Source organism: Venturia canescens, chromosome 9 (assembly GCF_019457755.1).
Source record: "Venturia canescens isolate UGA chromosome 9, ASM1945775v1, whole genome shotgun sequence".
Classification (NCBI taxonomy): domain Eukaryota; kingdom Metazoa; phylum Arthropoda; class Insecta; order Hymenoptera; family Ichneumonidae; genus Venturia; species Venturia canescens.
Window position 1 is genome coordinate 7,923,981 of NC_057429.1, and position 23,448 is coordinate 7,947,428.

At 33.7% G+C, this 23,448-nt stretch overlaps 1 protein-coding gene across 6 annotated transcripts in view; it reads left to right on the plus strand.

The window, feature by feature from the left end:
* Wdr59 (WD repeat domain 59) overlaps window positions 1-23,240 on the plus strand; it is a 210,555-nt gene extending 187,315 nt beyond the window's left edge. For all 6 annotated transcript variants that reach the window (XR_006262124.1, XR_006262126.1, XM_043429564.1 and 3 more), the window contains one exon: window positions 23,083-23,240. Coding sequence is in view for 4 of the 6 variants with exons in the window: in XM_043429564.1 (XP_043285499.1) it covers window positions 23,083-23,222 (140 nt within the window). In the remaining 2 variants the exon portion in view is untranslated. The remainder of the gene's footprint in view (window positions 1-23,082) is intronic.
* The last annotated feature ends 208 nt before the right edge of the window (window positions 23,241-23,448 follow it).

Genomic DNA, 23,448 nt, shown 5'->3' on the forward strand with positions numbered 1-23,448 from the left:
ATTTGACTAGCATGCAGTACAGAAGTTACCTTAATATGCGTCGAAAATCTTCCTCGGACTCAGAACGTTCCATCGAAATTACCAAAAAATCAACGGCTATAAAAAATCCCAAAATCTTGCTTTCCAATAATAAGAACGATGTCAACCCATTTCTTTTTAACCAGAACATATAAAAATCGTTAAAAATTCACATCAAAGTCATCTGTTACTTTAAAAAGCTATAGATTTTGAAAAATCGATTCCCCTCCGACTTTCAGGATCCCCTTGTATTATTCACAACATTCAACTTCGATTGGATCGGTACAAATTATGTTCAAATACGTCTTAAACGTACTTCTCCGGCCCATCACCTTTTATTCAAATTGCTCATTCGAAAAAAAAAAACGAAGATAGTCTATGTGTTAATATTAGGGAACAGAAACCCCCAGAAAATAATTTTCCTTCGAATTAGAGAAATCGTTCTTGTCGATATGAAACGAAAATCAAAGACGAAGTTGATTAATCTATTTATATTGTGTGGAATATTAATTAACAACAAAATAATTTTTCTTCGAATTCCAGGAATCGCGCGTGTCGTACTCGACTCGTGATATTTATCAAATTGTGTAAGTGACTGTAGAAAAACAAAATATTGGATGGCTGAGAAGGTTCGAAAATGTCTTGTAATGCAACTTATTATTTATTATTTTCATTGGTTTCTACCGAATGGTATGTTTTCGCTGACGGAAATGAGAAGTTAAAATTGCTTATATTACAATATAAACTTGAGAACAATCAAGTTCAATATACTTGGAGACATTATTTTTATTTCTATTCATTTTATCATATTTGTGATCATAGAAGAGCCCTGATTTTTTTTTTCGAATGAGCAATTTGAATAAAAAGTGATGGGCCGGACAAGTACGTTTAAGACGTATTTGAACATACTTTGTACCGATCCAATCGAAGTTGAATGTTGTAAATAATGCCAGGGAATCCTGAAAGTCCGTGGGGAATCGATTTTTTAAAGTCTATACCTTCTTAAAGTAACAAATCACTTTGATGTCAATTTTTAACGATTTTCATAAGTTCTGGTTAAAAAGGAATGGGTTGACATCTTTCTTATTATTGGAAAGCAAGATTTTGGGATTTTTTATAGCCGTTGATTTTTTGGTAATTTCGATGAACCGTTCTGAGCCCGATGAGGATTCTCAACGCGTATTAAAACACAATGTCATGACGTTCAAATTGAATGATTTAGTCAACGATTCAGTACGGGAATGTTGATACCTTCTAAATAAATACATTTTATTCTGATAATAAAAATATTTGGCCTAGAATTGATATAATAAATTTTAGTACTGCACGTAACTTCTGTTATGACTGTTTTTTCATGAACTTGTTTTTTCTCGAAAATAATTATTATAAATGATTAGCGGCTTCTATGAATAAAACGTCAATTTTTCAATTAAAGTTTCCGATTTATTCAGTAAATATTCCAAATTTCTATCACAGATTCCGATTTTTTCTGTAAATATTCCAAATTATCAATAAAAACTTGGCCTCCATTTGATATCATACATTTTCATACTGTACGTAACTTGGACAGTAAATTTTCCAATTTGTTCAATATTTATGAATTTTTTAAAAATTTTTTATTTTTCTAAATAGAAGTTTTTTCCTGATTTACACTTTTTAAAATAATTTAATAGAATTTTTTTCAATTGTTTTTTATTTTTGTTTTTTTTCTATATATCTTTTATCCTGATTTTGAATTGTTTTTCTATATCATCCAGAAACAAAGGATCATCTATGTACTTATCCCAACCTTTTTTCCCTAGGGGAATTTTCGGGTTTGATATCACGTTTTTTTCCCTCAACTTCCTTGATTTCGTTTTAATGGCTATAGGATTTTAGTTTCAATTTTCGTGTGTTATTATGTTTTTTAAGATTATTATTTTGTTAGTACATTTTCAAAGATTATAAATACTCACGATAATAATATGACACTTTGAACACTTTTCCGCACCACCGCACGGGTAGAGTTCTAGGCGCGTTTTTTTTACATCACATTTTGTCCATTAGGAACCCAAGAACATGGGGAAGTTCATGTTGGAGGCCGAGATATGATTTTCGGTTTATAACGTTGGTTTCCACAAAAAAAGACTATTTTTCGTCGAAATTGTATTGAAAATATTTCGTCACAGCTCTGTCCTTGGACTTTGGCGATTTGTTCCCTTTCACTCTAATTTGTTATGCCCATTAGGAACCAAGAGCATGAAGAAATACGTGTTGCGGGCCGAGATTTGATTTTCGGCTTATAACATTTGTTTCGACGAAAAAAGACCTATTTTTCGTTAAATGTGATGTGAAAAATTATTCCCATAAATCTATCCAGAGACTTTTCCGATTTTTCCCAAGTCTTCTACCAGAAAAGAAGGGATGTAGAGACTTCTTTAATAAAACGGATTTTTTTGATTCCTTTTCTTCAAAGTTCACGTGAAAGATAGATAAAATTCAATGCATAACAAATCCAACAGAATTAGCTATTTTTAGATGTCGTTTTTGCATTCTGAAGCTAGAGATTTTCGTGTCATCCAAAACGCGCCCCCGATGAAAAATATTTTCAACGTTTGCGAGTGGCCGCTGAGGTCCAATTATATATCTATAGTTTGATAGTTACCGAAAAAAAGCACCCGAAAACTTCTAGCATTTATTATGCCAGAACTCAAAAAAACAAAAAAAAACTGAGTGTACTTAATTCAACGGAGCAACAGAATTCAAAGAGGTTCAAGGTACCTGCATTGGTTTTGGAGGAAAACAATTTTAGGAAAATTTAGAAATGAATGTAGAAATTCAGAAATTTAGCATAGACTTTAGAAAAAGGAGAGGTGTACAAGGTTTTATTTAAATCCATTTAACCAATTGTTATTTATAAAATAAAATAAAAAAATCCTAAAATTCCAACTTTCACACTGTTCATAGCCCTTCAAGTGATCTTACACCTTCATCTTTGCACCGTTATTGTTTACCATACAAAGAAATGAGGAGATATTAATGCACCTTTTAATATTTCATATAAGCTCAATTCAAACTGGATTATACACGATTGAAAAATGATTAAGTTTCACATGATGAAAAAAAAAATAGTATTAAACCAAGTTTAAAAATGAAATTCATAAAAATTGAATGCTGGTTCAACACAATTGAAAAAAGTTTTTTTGAATGAGCTGAAAATATATTTTTCTTTAAAAATGATATTTTTATATACGAAAATTCATGTGGAAAGGCTTTGTATAGCATATGATTCTATTTTTCAAAAAATGTACTGCTGTTTGTATGGTAAATATGTAATCGATTCAATACGACTGTACTGAAAACTTCGTAAAACAGCCTTAACAAAAAATTAGAAACACTGCATCTACTCTCACCTAAATTTTTGTGAACATCGGATTTGATAGAAATCCGTGGTGCACGGTCAAAGTTAGCGATTTTTCGTAAAATTTCAAAAAAGACCAACTTTGGAACGATATCTCTCTAGACATCTTCACGCAATCAAAATTTTCGGCATAACTCGCTTGGAAGGTATAAAAAACGAAAAAAATGAGCCATATTAGAAGTCAATTCAGCTAGAAAGAAGCCCGTAGCATCAATTTGAAAATGGTCATTTTATGAAAATTTTTAATTCATTTAACGCGATCACAATGAAAGGCCTCATGATCTGGAAGACTGAACCATGTTTTCTTATAATCTAGATGGTATACTAAAGGAAATGGAACCAGTATTATTTCACTTGAACGTAAAGTTTTTGTGAAACATCATCTTAAAACGAGGCAAAAAATGGTCATTTTTTGATGTTTATAAGGCTCGTTCTCGTGACCAGCACTTAGGGAGTTGAAATTTGGTATTTGGGGATAGTTTTTAAGGTACTTTAAAGTACCCAAGTTTGAGCAAAATCGAAAGACCCCTCCCGAGAAATTGGGCGAAATCCAATGGATCTACTCATATACATCTCATCAGTAAAGCGTGTGTGAATTTTGAGTTCAGTAGCTTTACACGAAGGATTTGAAAACCAAGCACGAAACAATAAAAATAAGTGATTTTATAAAAATTTTTAAATTACAATAATTGTAACACTTTTTTACTAGAGAAAGTAGTCCTCTACGAAAAACCACAAGAATTTCATGTTTTTTATATACATATTCAAGTACACAGCTACTGAATATAATGTTATATGTCGAGATCTTTGAATTTCAACCCATAAATGACGTGACGGCCGTTGTTGCAGTACGGCACACACTGATAATTCATGACATATCATTCAACTTGATTGTTTTATACTTGATTTTTTATGAATCTCAAAATAAAATAGTACTGTGTCTTTGTAAAAAAAAGTCTGAACTTTACGAAAAAAAATATTTTAAAATATTTAAAAAATGGTACATTAGGAGAAAAAGCAATTAGAAGTTATAATAACTTTTTCAGGATTTATCTGATCCCTGAGAATATTTAAAATATTTTTATTGAAAAGCTGAGGTTTTTTCACATAAAAATGACTACGTTCAGTGTTCCGAAAAATAATTCAGGGGTTCGATATTTCCAACACGAGAAGTTAATAAACTTCCCCTAGGAAAAAAAAGGTTGGGACAAGTACATTGATGGTCCCTCGTTTGCTGATAATTCCATCCATAAAAAAACTTGAAAAAAAATTTTTTTTAAATTGTAAAAAAAATTATTTTATAAAAAAAAATACAGAACAATTCGAAAAAAAATTCACAAATCGTGAAAAAACATTATATTAAAACAAAAACTAATCTGTATCTATTTTTTAAAGTGTCAAAAGAATCAAATAACAAGTAAAAAATAAAAAACCGAAAAACCGGTCTTGAAATCATTTTGGAAACCGATGCCTCATTCTTCTTATTAGATTCGAACAGCTAAATCAACTGAAAAAAATTCCATCGAATTTACGTGCGGCATTAAAATTTATTATATTAATTCGAGGCCAAGTATTTTCTAATGAATTGAAAAAATTTACCACTTGAATTACGTGCAGCATTAAAATTTGTGATATGAATCGGTGGACAAGTATTTTATTAGTAACTCCAAATTTTGACATTATTAAATTCTTCTAAGAAGCTTTTAAATCCAAAAAAATCACATGAAAGCATTTGATACACATGATGACATTTGTTACTCTATGGTGGCAGAGACTTATAAGAAAATCGATTCTGATCAGACTTTCAGGATCCTCGGGTATTATTCACAAAATTCGACGTCGATTGGATCGATACAAATTATGTTTAAATATGTGTTAAAAGTACTTGTCCGGCCCATCACTATTCATTTAAATAAAAATCAATCATGAAAAAATGGAATTGTATGGCAGAATCCGGTTAAACATTTATTGAAATGCGATTCATTATAAGTTAAATGTTCTTAATAATAGTATAGGTTAGTTCTTATTCCGAATGGAATTCGTTTGCTGGAAGAATAAGTGAGATGCAAAAATTGCCGTCATTGAATACAAACTGGAGAGTTATTTTTTAAACTTGAACATATTTATTATGTACAATTATTTTTATTTATCAATGGACAATAATATCCCTTGTATATTGCGGAACAATTTCTTTGCTTTTTTTATTAAATTAGTGCAATTACGTAAAAATTACTTGAAGATAATTCTCTCAATTCCCTCTGCATGGATACTTGTGATCCATCAGCTCTAAACAAGCACTGATTATTATTGGGATGAACAATTTAAACGGAAAGTGATGGGCCGGACAAGTACTTTTAACACATATTTAAACATAATTTGTATCGATCCAATCGACGTCGAATTTTGTGAATAATACCAGAGGATCCTGAAAGTCTGATAGGAATCGATTTTCTTATAAGTCTCTGCCACCATAGAGTAACAAATGACTAGCTTTCATGTGATTTTTTTGGATTTAAAAGCTTCTTAGAAGAATTTAATAATGTCAAAATTTGGAGTTACTAATAAAATACTTGTCCACCGATTGATATCACAAATTTTAATGCTGCACGTAATTCAAGTGGTAAATTTTTTCAATTCATTAGAAAATACTTGGCCTCGAATTAATATAATAAATTTTAATGCCGCACGTAAATTCGATGGAATTTTTTTCAGTTGATTTAGCTGTTCGAATCTAATAAGAAGAATGAGGCATCGGTTTCCAAAATGATTTCAAGACCGGTTTTTCGGTTTTTTATTTTTTACTTGTTATTTGATTCTTTTGACACTTTAAAAAATAGATACAGATTAGTTTTTGTTTTAATATAATGTTTTTTCAAGATTTGTGATTTTTTTTTCGAATTGTTCTGTATTTTTTTTTATAAAATAATTTTTTTTACAATTTTAAAAAAATTTTTTTTTAAGTTTTTTTTATGGATGGAATTATCAGCAAACGAGGGACCATCAATGTACTTGTCCCAACCTTTTTTTTCCTAGGGGAACTTTATGGTTTGATATCACGTCTTTTTTCTCAAAAGTTCCTTATTTATTTTCAGTGGACTATAGGATTTTAGTTTGAATTCCTATGGATTATTTATGATTTTCGTCTTATAACGTTGGTTTTCACGAAAAAAGACCTATTTTTCGTCAAAATAGTACTGAAAATATTTCGTCACAGGTCTATCCTTGGACTTTAGCAATTTTTTTCTTTGTACTTTGATATGTTTTGTCAATTAGAAACCCAAGCGCACGGTCGCAAGCGGGTTGGAGGCCGGGATATGATTTTCGGCTTATAACGCTGGTTTCCACGAAAAAGGACCTATTTTGCGTCAAAATTTTACTGGAAATATTTCGTCACAGGTCTGTTCTTGGACTTTGGCGCTTTTTTTCCTTGTACCCTAATATGTTTTGTCCATTGGGAACTCAAGAGCATGTAGCAATGCGTGTTGCGGGCTGAGATGTGATTTCCGGCTTATAACGTTAGAAAAAAGAAAGGAGAAGAGGAAAGACAGATCAAATTCAAAACACAACAAATCCAACAGAATTGGCCATTTTTAAATGTCACTTTTCCATTCTGAATCCAGACGTTTTCGTGTCATCCAAAACATGCCCCCAATGAAATATATTTCCAAAGTTTGCAAGTGGCCGCTGAGATCCAATTATCTACAGTTTGATAGTTGCAGAAAAAAGGCACCCGAAAACATTTATTGTGTCAGAACTCAAAGAAGCAAAAAAAACTGAGCGTACTTAATTCTACAGAGCAACGGAAATCAAAGACGATTAAGGTACCTGCATTGGTTGTGGAGGAAAACATTTCATTTCAGGATAATTTAGAAATAAATTTAGAAATTAAGAAATTTAGCATGGAATTTAGAAATAAGAAAATTAAGTTAAATAGTAAAGCTGAAAACTATTGTGATGAATTTTAGAAATTACATGTTACGGTAGGAGTAAAAAATTCAAATGATTGGCACACATGCTGCGACACAAAAATATCAAAGTTTGAAGGTATTCGCTCCATACCGCAGTAATACAAACTTCAATACTATTTGAAAAGAAACACTTTAAAACTTGCTGAACAAAGTTCCATTCCATATTACTATAATCAAAGATAGGGGATGATACTAGCACATATACTTATCCACAGAAATTTCAAAGTTCGCAGGTATCTGTTGCGATTCAATGTATCTGCGCAATTAGTTTGGAAGACAGCAATTTCAAATCCATCCATAAATGAGCAACTGAAGACTTTTCTAATGAATTTTTCACTTCATATTTATGTTACGGTGAGAGTCAAAAAGTAAAATGAATGGCACAGTATATAAATTTTATAGTTTGCAGATTTTTCTGTATTTCAGTGATCCAAATATATAGTATTATAGTGAAAGGGTGTTAGAAGTCATGATGTTACATTAAAATGACATAGCGCACATAACATTCAGAAATTCTGTAGGTTTCCATGATATTGGCAGGCATTATACTCAATCGCATCCAAAACTGAGCAACTGTAGACTTATCGTAATGAATGTTTTCACTAATAATTCCACATTTGCAGTTTGCAGAATAGGAATACTCAACATACACGTTATTTCATAAGTATTGTTGTCAAAATTTGTGTTTGCCTACCGCATTCCGAAGATTTAACTTTTCATATTATCAGCAAAAAAAGCATCCAAAGACTTTTTGGAACAAATTTCAAAATTTATTACTCGACAGGCCAGGTGGAAAAAGTATAACTACACTTATATCAACACCAGAAACTGTTTTGAGAATCTGATATACAAAATGTGCGAATAATGATCATAGTCGGAAACCACTTGAATCAGGTTACCACAATCAGCATGAAGAAATGGTAGAAAATTAAAGGACACATATTAGGCAACCAATTAATAATATGTATCGATCCGCTGCAAACCGATGGAGTCAAAACAAGGATCGGAAAGAGCAGAGCCAGATTCAATAGGAAGCAAAATATGGGAATATTCAAAAATAATGATGACACAAAAAATAAATTAGAAAACATTTATTCGATTGGAGTTTCTCACATTATATATACTAACAGTTCCGTGTGTTCTTGTTTTATTAATTATCAACCATAATATTTCAGATCGCAAAAAGAAAATTTGACGTTATAAGTTGACGAACATTTTTTCTTACAACTTCCAGACCTATTTTTGATAAACTGATTTGCCTTATTTATATTATTCACTAATTATTCGAACGTTTGTTACATATGTCCCGCACTTCGTAACGTCAAACCCCGGCCGGTTCGTTACCACACAGCTATCAAAGGGAACTCGTATATATAACCTACATAATTACACATGATATATAATCACGCAACTGACAATATATTTACACTGAACAATATTCCGCGCACTCTGGTTTAATTGAAAGATTATCTCAGTTGACACTTATTTCGGATAAACTTCCGAAAAGCGGAAACCGAATTTTGAGCTGAAATTTTGCATACTGCTTCTTTATAACAATATAAGACTTCCCCTAAAAGGATTTTTGGCGACTAGCAATATTTATTGAGAAATTGAATTTTTAAGTTGCTATTTTAGCCCGAGCAAGTATATCTATATCGCTTATCTCGCTCGGCCGGTATCCTTACTTCGCTGTAGTGCCCAGGCTACATGAATGGCAAACGTTGCGCTCCTTGGCTGGGCTACTCCGGGGATTTTTTCCTTAAAATTCCGTCTCCCCGGCGCTTTTTTTTTTAATTTTTTTAATTTGAACAAAGAAAAAAGAAAATTCTTGAAAAGTAAATGGGTGGGTCTCCCCGGCGCTTCGCGCCGGGGAGACGGTATTTTAAGGAAAAAATCCCCGGAGTAGCCCAGCCAAGGAGCGCAACGTTTGCCATCCATGTAGCCTAGGCACTATAGCGGAGTGAGGATACCGGCCGAGCGAGATAAGCGATATAGATATACTTGCTCGGGCTAAAATAGCAACTTAAAAATTCAATTTCTCAATAAATATTGCTAGTCGCCAAAAATCCTTTTAGGGGAAGTCTTATATTGTTATAAAGAAGCAGTATGCAAAATTTCAGCTCAAAATTCGGTTTCCGCTTTTCGGAAGTACAGCCAAATCGAGTGTTTCGGTACGCTCTAGTCACTTGGAGTTAGAAAGACTTGAGTAGCGTTTGTTTACATTTGGGCATACGTCCTTTGCACGAAACGTGACTTTTGTCGCGTTTTGTTTCGTCCACTCCACTGAACGCGACTATCCCCTTTACACGCGCCCGAGCGGGAGAGACAGCGTGCGAAGACTCGTTCCCTCTCTCTCCCACTCGTTGTAGCGTACCTGGCGAGAGATCTATACATATATATTGTAACGAAACGCTCTTGCCGACCTGGCCTGAACGCCGCCACGCGTCGGTTCGAACAACCTTAATAATAAGGGACAGGTATGAAGGAAACGCGGACACCGTGAATTTTAGTAAAAAATAAAATAATCAATTTTATTCAATTCTTTGACCGAATTTAGACAACGAAATGTTGCGCTTTGGTTCGCTGATTCTAAAACAATTTTGTGTTTTTTGTTTTAAACTGTCTTGCTTTGTTTAATCGGATCTGACGAGAAAAGACCCGAAAGACCCGAAAACGTTGCAAATTTCTCTGTCTGAGATAATTTTTAATTTCTCAATTTTCGGAATTTAAATTGTACAAAAAATGATTAAAGAAAATTTTCTTAAAAGTCTAATTGTCGCTTTTGTTTTAATTTGGTGACACGCCTCAAACTGAAAAACTCTAGATTCAATGTTTTGTGCTATAGTTCGCTGATTCTAATTTTCAATGTCCTCTTTCGCTCGCTTTTTTAAAAAGAAATAAATCCAAGAGTATTCTGCGCTTTTACAAATTTTTAATTTCGTGTGATTCGATATAACTCAAATTCTATCTATTGCCTCTTGGATTATAATTTTAGTAAGATCTCCTTGTCAGATCAATTCAGATAAATTTTACACCAAATGTGAATTTAAAATTTTTAATTAATCAAAAAGAATTCCAGTTCTGCTCTTAACAATCATAAAAATGAGAGAAAAAAAATAAATTTACGTGAATTAGGCAAGGATAGCGCAGACCACAGGCTCTGGGATTGAAATGTCACCGAATCGCTCCGAGATTCCAGGCATCCAGGAAAATTTAGGAAAATTTAAAGGTTAGGTGCGTCCCTGGACTCTGGGATTGAAACGTCACCGAATCGCTCCGAGATTCCAGGCATCCAGGAAAGTTTAGGGAAAAGGAGTTTATGATTGTTTGAGCAGAGTTCACAGTCTAGACTGTTCAAAAGATCTGAGCTGGTCTTGTAGGCAGGGAGAACTGACTGACGAATAAGTCGCGCAGCGCTTCTTATACCCAGTTCCCCACCATAAAATTCTCGAGTGCCGAGAATCTCCATTTTCGATCGGTTTTGCGCACCTTTCTGTCACGCCTTCTCGTATTGGCCCGTTGCCATGATTCACGCTCGCCCGTTGGTTGAGCGGGCTAACATACGATGCACGGACTACCGCTTTTTATGATTTTCAGCTTATTGCGATTTTCAACAACAAAAACTTCAATTTGATCAGTTATTATTTAATTTCTTCTTTAATTTGGCATTGTTACTTCGTTTAATATGATTCGAATAATCACAATCGCTAAAAGTCACGTACGCGTCCTATAGCCCATTAACACTCTGCTCGCGCATGCGTCGCAGTCGATTTATACATTTTTCATTTGTGATTAGACTTTATATTGTTAATTTAACTTGTGATAATTTTTCATAAACTCGTGTTATTTTTCTGATGATTTTAATCGTAATTACGCACTTGGGCGACTTAAAATAACAAAATGCAAAAACAATTAATTTCAGAAAAATACAGCGCGGCGAAGTTCAGAGCGGTGCCGGTTGCCCCATTCGGGCCCATGCATACCGGCCTAAGATGGCCGCCACCTGTCAATAACGACGAGCGTGGTCGCTGCGATGGTTTGTCCGCGATCTAAAGATCGCGGAGTTTCGTTAGTTTCGACGGGCTCGGGCCGTCGCGCGAGTGTATCGTTACAATATAAATTACTGGGGAAAAATTTCCGAAAGTGTCCTCACATTCTTTTTAGTGTGACTGCACCGCTGGTTTAGATATTTAGATGCAACGAAACACATTTTGAAAGGAAGGCATTTAGCTTTACTTTGGTATATTCGAAAAGTCTCTACGACTTTTTTTACGGATACTACGTCATTTCGAAAAACGTTGATATTTTGGTTCGTTTGATTTTTGTTTCAATTGGGCCGCGAGTCCAGATAATCCATTTTGTCTTCAATTTTTTGATTTTTTTTTCATTTATTTTTCAATGAAACCTCGAGTACATTGATTGTAGTAATTCTAAACGATGGGGTTTTTTGAAAAATTTGGAGAGAGAAAAATCTTTTACTTCTCCAATTCCAACAAATTCGAATTTTATCAGACTTTTTTGCAAATTTTTTTTGTCCCAAAGTTTCTACTTTGAACGTTGATAAATTGATCTGGGATTTTCGAGAATTATGGAGTGGTATTAGAATAGACTCGGTAGAGTCTCAATAAACTATCTTTTCTCTGAATAAAACGATTCGCGGTGGTGGAGGTAAAACTGGCATATCATTTTCTAGCATTGCGGAGCTCAGGAGATGTTTTGTAAAATGAAAATTGGTGTGGAGACTAATTTTTAAAATCCCTTTCAAATGACCCCGAAAACAACACGATCAGTAGCTTAATTGCTAAGAAAAAACTTTGCATGGGCTCAAGATTTTGCAAAAGTTACTAACACATTTATGGATTTACCGTGTCTGTATAGAACATCATCAAAGGCCTCAAAATTTGCAAATTCCAATTTCCAGCATTTTTTCTGTTTATGTGAATATACTCATGTTTTAAAATAATTTATCCAATAGTTTTTGTCAAGTTTTATGCATTTTATAACGATTTTGATTATTCTTCGAATGTTTGAAGTGATCCACTCAATTTTTCAGCGATTTTCAATGTTTCCACAGTTTTATGAGATTAAAATTATTTTCCGTAAGGTTTATATTTTTTTTTCATTCATCGTGGAATTTGTTCCTCTTATTTGAAAATTTCGATTTTAAGTTTTTTGTTGAAATCTTTGTAAATAAAAAAACGTATAAAAGTGAAAAAAATGCTGCAAATTAAAATTTGCAAATTGCTTCCTCAAGATGGTCAAGATGCGCGATGTTCAAGATGCACGATGCTCAAAGTTTACTCCATGAAGACATTGAAGACATTGAAAAATGTACTATCCAAGTTACATGTAGTATAAAAATGTATGATATCAATTGGAGGCCAAGTTTTTATTGATAATTTGGAATATTTATCGAACAAATTGGAAACTTTAATGAAATTCATGATAATTATTTTCAAGAAAAAAGTTAATGAAACAAAAGTCATAACGGAAGTTACGTGCAGTACTAAAATGTATTATATAAATTCGAGGTCAAGTATTTATCAGTTATTCGGAATATAATCTCCGGCGACAAATGAGCCTTGAGAATCCGTGTCGCGCTCACAACGTTTCATCAAAATTACTAAAAAATTAATGGAAATAAAATCATTAAAAATTCACATGAAAGTCATTCGTTACTTCAACAAGGTACACACTTTAAAGAATCGATTCCCCTCAGACTTTCAGGATCCCCTGGTATTATTCACAACATTCAACTTCGATTGGATCGGTACAAATTATGTTCAAATACGTCTTAAACGTACTTGTCCGGCCCATCACTTTTTATTCAAATTGCTCATTCGAAAACAAATCAGGGCTGTTCTATAATGACAAATATAATAAAATGGATAGAAATAAAAATAAGATCTCCAATTAATTTGAACTTGATTGTTCGCAAGTTCGTATAGCAATATCCACTTATTCTCATTTTCTTCAGTGAACCAATGAAAATGAGAAATAATCAGGCGCATTACTAGAAATTTTCGAACCTACTCAGCCATGCAATGTTTTTTGTCTATAGTCACGTACACATTTTGATAAATATCACTAGTCGAGTACGACACGTGGATTCCTGGAATTTGGAGAAAAATGATTTTGTTGTGAATTATGACTCCATATAATATAAATAGATTAATCAACTTCATCTTTCATTTTCGTTTCATTTTGACAAGAGCGATTCGAAGGAAAATTATTTTCTCGGGAATTACTATTCCTTAATATTAACACATGCATTAACTTCGTTTTTGATTTGTTTTCGAATGAGCAATTTGAATAAAAAGTGATGGGCCGGACAAGTACGTTTAAGACGTATTTGAACATAATTTGTACCGATCCAATCGAAGTTGAATGTTGTGAATAATACCAGGGGATCCTGAAAGTCGGAGGGGAATCGATTCTTTGAAGTGTGTACCTTGTTGAAGTAACGAATGACTTTCATGTGAATTTTTAATGATTTTATTTCCATTAATTTTTTAGTAATTTTGATGAAACGTTGTGAGCGCGACACGGATTCTCAAGGCTCATTTGTCGCCGGAGATTATATTTCGAATAACTGATAAATACTTGACCTCGAATTTATATAATACATTTTAGTACTGCACGTAACTTCCGTTATGACTTTTGTTTCATTAACTTTTTTCTTGAAAATAATTATCATGAATTTCATTAAAGTTTCCAATTTGTTCGATAAATATTCCAAATTATCAATAAAAACTTGGCCTCCAATTGATATCATACATTTTTATACTACATGTAACTTGGATAGTACATTTTTCAATCTCTTCAATATTTATGAATTTTTTTGAACTTTTCAATTTTTCGTTTATTATTTTTATAGAATTTTTTTCCTGGTTTCTATATATGCGTTATACAGAATGCCTGTTCGCCATTTTAGGCCTTCTAACTTTTGAGTTTTACCCCGACCGCGCTCAGACTCCGTGAATATTATATATACATATATAAACCATGTGTCAGTTTTCGATCATCGTATAAACAAACGGAGTTTTGACATTATGAAATGCGTGTAGGAAAAATAAAGAAAACTTTCGTCATCTAACGTAGTGCATAGTACTAAAACCTGTGGAATGCTAAACGAAACCGGTATAAAAGCAGTCGCGTAAATGTAGTCTGTGATCCGACGTGGGTAAAAAAGAATAAAATAAAAAAATACGCGGTGCATGTCGACGAAACTTTTTAAGATTTCATTAATTCGTTTGACTGAAAATAAGTTTATCATTTATATCATTTGTAAATAGGTTATATGATATCAATGCATCGATACGCACATCCGAAACCACCCGAGACTTGTTTTCATATTGAACGTCATTTTGACAGGTGAGGTTATGATCCCCAAAGTGCTGTTGTGTGCGGACTCTAATTAATAAATGAAAATGGTTAGTGAAAAGTGGTTAATATTTATTTTGTTAAACCTTGTGGTATACTAAACTGGTATAAAAGCGGCCGCGTAAATGTAGACTGTGATCTGTGTGTGCAAATAAAAAATATAAAAAATGCGCGATGCATATGTCAACGAAACTTTTCAAGATTTCATTATTTCATTCGATTGGAAATAAGGGCTGTACTTCCGAAAAGCGGAAACCGAATTTTGAGCTGAAATTTTGCATACTGCTTCTTTATAACAATATAAGACTTCCCCTAAAAGGATTTTTGGCGACTAGCAATATTTATTGAGAAATTGAATTTTTAAGTTGCTATTTTAGCCCGAGCAAGTATATCTATATCGCTTATCTCGCTCGGCCGGTATCCTCACTCCGCTATAGTGCCTAGGCTACATGGATGGCAAACGTTGCGCTCCTTGGCTGGGCTACTCCGGGGATTTTTTCCTTAAAATACCGTCTCCCCGGCGCGAAGCGCCGGGGAGACCCACCCATTTACTTTTCAAGAATTTTCTTTTTTCTTTGTTCAAATTAAAAAAATTAAAAAAAAAAGCGCCGGGGAGACGGAATTTTAAGGAAAAAATCCCCGGAGTAGCCCAGCCAAGGAGCGCAACGTTTGCCATTCATGTAGCCTGGGCACTACAGCGAAGTAAGGATACCGGCCGAGCGAGATAAGCGATATAGATATACTTGCTCGGGCTAAAATAGCAACTTAAAAATTCAATTTCTCAATAAATATTGCTAGTCGCCAAAAATCCTTTTAGGGGAAGTCTTATATTGTTATAAAGAAGCAGTATGCAAAATTTCAGCTCAAAATTCGGTTTCCGCTTTTCGGAAGTTTATCCCTCGATTTTAATCGCCTCAATCATATCTCGGGATTGTGTGGACAGATTTCCTTGCAACAAAGATCAATTAAAAGAGAAAAATCGAAAAAAAATCATCAACTTTCAGATTTTTAACTGCAATGGTTTGTTCGAGCGAATGGGTTGAAAAACGTTATGACGTCATAAATCGACATATTCGCGCATATAAGAGTCCGGCAAGGCTCGCGCTGACTTTTCTTTTACACTCTCGTTTTTTTCTTTAATACTTAGCATCGCGCTGCTATCGTGTCTCTTGATTCGAATCCCAATAAGTACTGATTTTAATAGTTTTTTAATAACTATTTTGAATTTATCCATATAATTCATGAATTTTGCGAATATTCTAAAAAATTTGAATCCATTTCGTGTTCAGGATTGAGCGAGGCCCCGACGGTAGCGCGAGAGAATTCGGGCCGGGCTCTCGCGCTCCGCCGCTGGCGTGGCCAGTTCTCGGGTTCGGTCATTTTGGGCGTGCGAAATTAGAGCAACCGGGTGCTCGTTTCACGCGCTCACGGGAGCGTCGCCACCTCCTGGGCAGCAATTAGCACGGGACCGGGGAGGCTCACCGCGCATGTGCGCGGGGCTTCTTCATCGATCTCCATGATTGATTCCTCAGTCTTGATCCGGTCGCTGAAGCGTGCAATCGCGTATAATCACTGCATCTCACCTTCTCACCATTTCGGCATCAAATTCGGGTTTTCTCTCCATTTTTCGGTTCAACTCACTACACGGACTCTGCTCATTCAACGGAACATCCTCTCGGACTCATTCTTAACGGTATATCTCTCAAAATCATCGGGTTCCTTCTCACGTCCTTCTCACGCTTCGGTCGTCCATCTTGTTCGTCTCGCACGTGCTCGACGAACACCGGGTCAACTCGCATTCTTATCATCGGGCTACTCGCCGGGCTCTTTCTCAACCATTATCGGGACTCATTGTACGGTATCATCGGGAGTTGTCTCACAAATAAATCTACTTGTAATTTTTCTCTATTCTCCGCCGCATTTATTATTTGCCACCTACACCAGACTCCTTGCACAAACAATTTCGATAGGATAACAGCTTCTAACTCACTGGATCAAAATATAAAATCTCGTATGAATTGGATATTTTTTTTCTGTTCTATTAATACATTTAACGATATTTCTCAAATAAAAACGTTATTTATTTCTAAAATGGATCATAAATTATTTTATGGACTCAAATTTTTATGCATATTCTCAAAGTTCATGAATTATATAAATTCAACATAGTTATTAAAAAAATATTAAAATCAGTAGACATTGGGATTCAAATACAAATATAGGGTAAACGGTTAGAGTAATTGATTAAATGCGAGAGACTTCTTTTGTAGAGCATGTAATTTCCTACGGAAATATGATATACTCATTTGGCAATAATTTTTTTGATCAGGTAACCAAACTAAAAATGAAAAATAAAAATTTTTATTAAATTCTTCAACTTTTAACCCCGAATATCTCGTAAATGGTTAGATTAATGAAAAAAGTGTAAGAGACCTTTTTTTATAAAGCATTCGACCCCTAGGAAAAAAAATGTTGAGACAAGTACATTGATGGTCCTTCGTTTGCTGATAATTCCATCCATAAAAAAAATTTAAAGAAAATTTTTTTTAAAATTGTAAAAAAAATTATTTGATAAAAAAAAAATACAGAACAATTCGAAAAAAATTTCACAAATCTTGAAAAAACATTATATTAAAACAAAAACTAATCTGTATCTATTTTTTAAAGTGTCAAATGAATCAAATAACAAGTAAAAAATAAAAAACCGAAAAATCGGTCTTGAAATCATTTTGAAAACCGATGCCTCATTCTTCTTATTAGATTCGAACAGCTAAATCAACTGAAAAAATTTCCATCTAATTTACGTGCGGCATTAAAATTTATTATATTAATTCGAGGCCAAGTATTTTCTAATGAATTGAAAAAATTTACCACTTGAATTACGTGCAGCATTAAAATTTGTGATATCAATCGGTGGACAAGTATTTTATTAGTAACTCCAAATTTTGACATTATTAAATTCTTCTAAGAAGCTTTTAAATCCAAAAAAATCACATGAAAGCTAGTCATATGTTACTCTATGGTGGCAGAGACTTATAAGAAAATCAATTCTTCTCAGACTATCAGGATCCTTTGGTATTATTCCCAAAATTCGACGTCGATTGGATCGATACAAATTATGTTTAAATATGTGTTAAAAGTGCTTGTCCGGCCCATCCCTATTCATTTAAATAAAAATCAATCATGAAAAAATGGAATTGTATGGCAGAATCCGGTTAAACATTTATTGAAATGCGATTCATTATTAGTTTAATGTTCTTAATAATAGTATAGGTTAGTTCTTATTCCAAATGGAATTCGTTTGCTGGAAGAATAAGTGAGAAGCAAAAATTGCCGTCATTGAATACAAACTGGAGAGTTATTTTTTAAACTTGAACATATATATTGTGTACAATTATTTTCATTTATCAATGGACAATAATATCCCTTGTATATTGCGGAACAATTTCTTTGCTTTTTTTATTAAATTAGTGCAATTACGTAAAAATTACTTGAAGATAATTCTCTCAATTCCCTCTGCATGGATACTTGTGATCCATCAGTTCTAGACAAGCACTGATTATTATTGGGATGAACAATTTAAACGGAAAGTGATGGGCCGGACAAGTACTTTTAACACATATTTAAACATAATTTGTATCGATCCAATCGACGTCAAATTTTGTGAATAATACCAGAGGATCCTGAAAGTCTGAGAAGAATCGATTTTCTTATAAGTCTCTACCACCATAGAGTAAGAAATGATTAGCTTGCATGTGATTTTTTTGGATTTAAAAGCTTCTTAGAAGAATTTAATAATGTCAAAATTTGGAGTTACTAATAAAATACTTGTCCACCGATTGATATCATAAATTTTAATGCTGCACGTAATTCAAGTGGTAACTTTTTTCAATTCATTAGAAAATATTTGGCCTCGAATTAATCTAATAAATTTTAATGCCGCACGTAAATTAGATGGAATTTTTTTCAGTTGATTTAGCTGTTCGAATCTAATAAGAAGAATGAGGCATCGGTTTCCAAAATGATTTCAAGACCGATTTTTCGGTTTTTTATTTTTTACTTGTTATTTGATTCATTTGACACTTTAAAAAATAGATACAGATTAGTTTTTGTTTTAATATAATGTTTTTTCAAGATTTGTGAAATTTTTTTCGAATTGTTCTGTATTTTTTTTTATCAAATAATTTTTTTTACAATTTTAAAAAAAATTTTTTTTAAGTTTTTTTTATGGATGGAATTATCAGCAAACGAAGGACCATCAATGTACTTGTCCCAACCTTTTTTTTCCTAGGGGAAGTTTATGGTTTGATATCACGTCTTTTTTCTCAAAAGTTACTTATTTATTTTCAGTTGACTATAGGATTTTAGTTTGAATTTCTATGGATTATTTATGATTTTCGTCTTATAACGTTGGTTTTCACGAAAAAAGACCTATTTTTCGTCAAAATAGTACTGAAAATATTTCGTCACAGGTCTGTCCTTGTACTTTGGCAATTTTTTTCCTTGTACCCTAATATGTTTTGTCCATTGGGAACTCAAGAGCATGTAGCAATGCGTGTTGCGGGCTGAGATGTGATTTCCGGCTTATAACGTTAGAAAAAAGAAAGGAGAAGAGGAAAGACAGATCAAATTCAAGACACAACAAATCCAACAGAATTGGCCATTTTTAAATGTCGCTTTTGCATTCTGAATCTAGACGTTTTCGTGTCATCCAAAACATGCCCCCGATGAAATATATTTCCAAAGTTTGCAAGTGGCCGCTAAGATCCAATTATCTACAGTTTGATAGTTGCAGAAAAAAGGCACCCGAAATCATTTATTGTGTCAGAACTCAAAGAAGCAAAAAAAACTGAGCGTACTTAATTCTACAGAGAAACGGAAATCAAAGACGTTTAAGGTACCTGCATTGGTTGTGGAGGAAAACAATTTCATTTCAGGATAATTTAGAAATAAATTTAGAAATTAAGAAATTTAGCATGGAATTTAGAAAAAGGAAAATAAAGTTAAATAGTAAAGCTGAAAACTTTTGTGATGAATTTTTGAAATTACATGTTACGGTTGGAGTAAAAAATTAAAATGATTGGCACACATGCTGCGACACAAAAATATCAAAGTTTGAAGGTATTCGCTCCATACCGCAGTAATACAAACTTCAATACTATTTGAAAAGAAACACTTTAAAACTTGCTGAACAAAGTTCCATTCCATATTACTATAATCAAAGATAGGGGGTGATATTAGCACATATACTTATCCACAGAAATTTTAAAGTTCGCAGGTGTCTGCTGCGATTCAATGTATCTGCGCAAATAGTTTGGAAGACAGCAATTTCAAATCCATCCATAAATGAGCAACTGAAGACTTTTCTAATGAATTTTTCACTTCATATTTATGTTACGGTGAGAGTCAAAAAGTAAAATGAATGGCACAGTATATAAATTTTATAGTTTGCAGATTTTTACTGTATTTCAGTGATCCAAATATATAGTATTATAGTGAAAGGGTGTTAGAAGTCATGATGTTACATTAAAATGACATAGCGCACATAACATTCAGAAATTCTGTGGGTTCCCATGATGTGGGCAGGCATTATACTCAATCGCATCCAAAACTGAGCAACTGTAGACTTATCGTAATGAATGTTTTCACCAATAATTCCACATTTGCAGTTTGCAGAATAGGAATACTCAACATACACGTTATTTCATTCAATACAAGTATTGTTGTCAAAATTTGTGTTTGCCTACCGCATTCTGAAGATTTAACTTTTCATATTATCAGCAAAAAAAGCATCCAAAGACTTTTTGGAACAAGTTTCAAAATTTATTACTCGACAAGCCAGGTGGAAAAAGTATAACTACACTTATATCAACACCAGAAACTGTTTTGAGAATCTGATATACAAAATGTGCGAATAATGATCATAGTCGGAAACCACTTGAATCAGGTTATCACAATCAGCATGAAGAAATGGTAGAAAATTAAAGGACACATATTAGGCAACCAATTAATAATATGTATCGATCCGCTGCAAACCGATGGAGTCAAAACAAGGATCGGAAATAGCAGAGCCAGACTCAATAGGACGCAAAATATGGAAATATTCAAAAATAATGATGACACAAAAAATAAATTAGAAAACAATTATTCGATTGGAGTTTCTCACATTATATATACTAACAGTTCCGTGTGTTCTTGTTTTATTAATTATCAACCATAATATTTCAGATCGCAAAAAGAAAATTTGACGTTATAAGTTGACGAACATTTTTTCTTACAACTTCCAGACCTATTTTTGATAAACTGATTTGCCTTATTTATATTATTAATTAACTATGCGAACGTTTGTTACATATGTCCCGCACTTCGTAACGTCAAACCCCGGCCGGTTCGTTACCACACAGCTATCAAAGGGAACTCGTATATATAACCTACATAATTACACATGATATATAATCACGCAACTGACGATATATTTACACTGAACAATATTCCGCGCACTCTGGTTTAATTGAAAGATTATCTTAGTTGACATTTATTTCCAATCGAATGAAATAATGAAATCTTGAAAAGTTTCGTTGACATATGCATCGCGCATTTTTTATATTTTTTATTTGCACACACAGATCACAGTCTACATTTACGCGGCCGCTTTTATACCAGTTTAGTATACCACAAGTTTTAACAAAATAAATATTAACCACTTGTCACTAACCATTTTCATTTATTAATTAGAGTCCGCACACAACAGCACTTTGGGGATCATAACCTCACCTGTCAAAATGACGTTCAGTATGAAAACAAGTCTCGGGTGGTTTCGGATGTGCGTATCGATGTATTGATATCATATAACCTATTTACAAATGATATAAATGATAAACTTATTTTCAGTCAAACGAATTAATGAAATCTTAAAAAGTTTCGTCGACATGCACCGCGTATTTTTTTATTTTATTCTTTTTTACACACGGCAGATCACAGACTACATTTACGCGACTGCTTTTATACCGGTTTAGTTTAGCATTTCACAGATTTTAGTATTATGCACTTCGTTAGATGACGAAAGTTTTCTTTATTTATCCCACACGCATTCCATAATGTCAAAACTCCGTTTGTTTATACGATGATCGAAAGCTGACACATGATTTATATATATATATAATATTCACGGAGTCTGAGCGCGGTCGGGGTAAGACTCAAAAGTTAGAAGGCCTAAAATGGCGAACAGGCATTCTGTATAACGCATATATAGATATACAGAATGCCTGTTCGCTATTTTAGGCCTTCTAACTCTTGAGCCCCACCCGCGGTCGGCCTAGCAGCTGGAGGAGCCGACATCGTTGAGCCAATCAGAATGCGTAAAGGCACAACTCTACTACCACTAACTACGTCAAAACGCGTATACGTATACGTCGAACTCGTGATGTGTCAGTAACTTTTGCATAATCTTGAGCCCGTGCAAAGTTTTTTCTCAGCAAATACGCCACCGAGAATGCTGATTTTGGGCTCATTCGACAGAGAACTTCTTAATTAGCTTAAAGTTCAATTTTGAAAGCCGTACATAACTCATGAGCTTCGCAATTAAAGAAAATCACATGCCAATTTTACCCTCACCACCGCGAATCGTTTTATTCAGAGAAAGTATAGTCTCGGCGAGAGCCTCGGGCCAGCAGACGACAGGGATGTCAATGTACTTGTCCCGAGACTCTACCGAGTCTCTTGATTTCCTATAAAAATATGTGGCCTGGGTCGGCTTAACAATCGATTAATGTGAAATATGACCATTTTTATGTGAGACTGAAAAAAAATGGAAAACCCTGTTTTCAAGATATTCCGAAGTATCCAAGTTTGAGTAAACTCGAAAGACCCTTCCTGAGAAATTGTGCGAAATCCAATGGATCTGCTGATATATAAATATACCCGTAAAATCGGAATGAAAACGCCGTGTAAACATAGTCACTTTCATCTGATCCCGTTCCTTCCATCCCCATTCTTCTGCTCCATACAACATTCTACTTTTCACTATAGAGTCCATTAGTGCCACCTTTTCCTCAGTCTGTTCAGTTTTGCTTTTGTTTCTATCCCCCACATCGCATTTATTGTTCTTTTCATTCTGTTTCCAATTATCCTCGTAATATGATAATACTGCCAAACAGTCATTAACAAATTGTACAAAAAAAAATATCGTTGAACCAAAGTTTTGTCATTGTATTAATAATTATGATTTTTTTTTTCTAATAATTTTTGGGTGCCTACGTATTTTTATGGAGTTTGATTCTATTTTAAAAATATAATAAAACGATTCTTTCACAGGGCCCAGCAATTTTTGTATCGTTTGCGGACATGGAGGACATATGAATCATTTGGCAACATGGTTCACCACCGAAACTTTATGTCCAGCTGGTTGTGGTTGTAATTGTGTACAGGAAAGTAGTATTGTATTAAAAATGTAAATAAAAAAGTACAAATAATTTGTGCATATTGCGGCGTAATACTCCCTGACTCGACTCACATGCTTATGGCCTTAAGATGCTTCGGGATACGACGCGGTGTTTTTCCCGAGCGCGTACGAAGACCGACTGACCGCATCGCTGCTTACAGGTGGCAGCCATATTGGGCAGCGATAAAACGGCTCAAAACAAGCCGCGGCGTGCAACACTAACGGCGCCAACGTAGAAA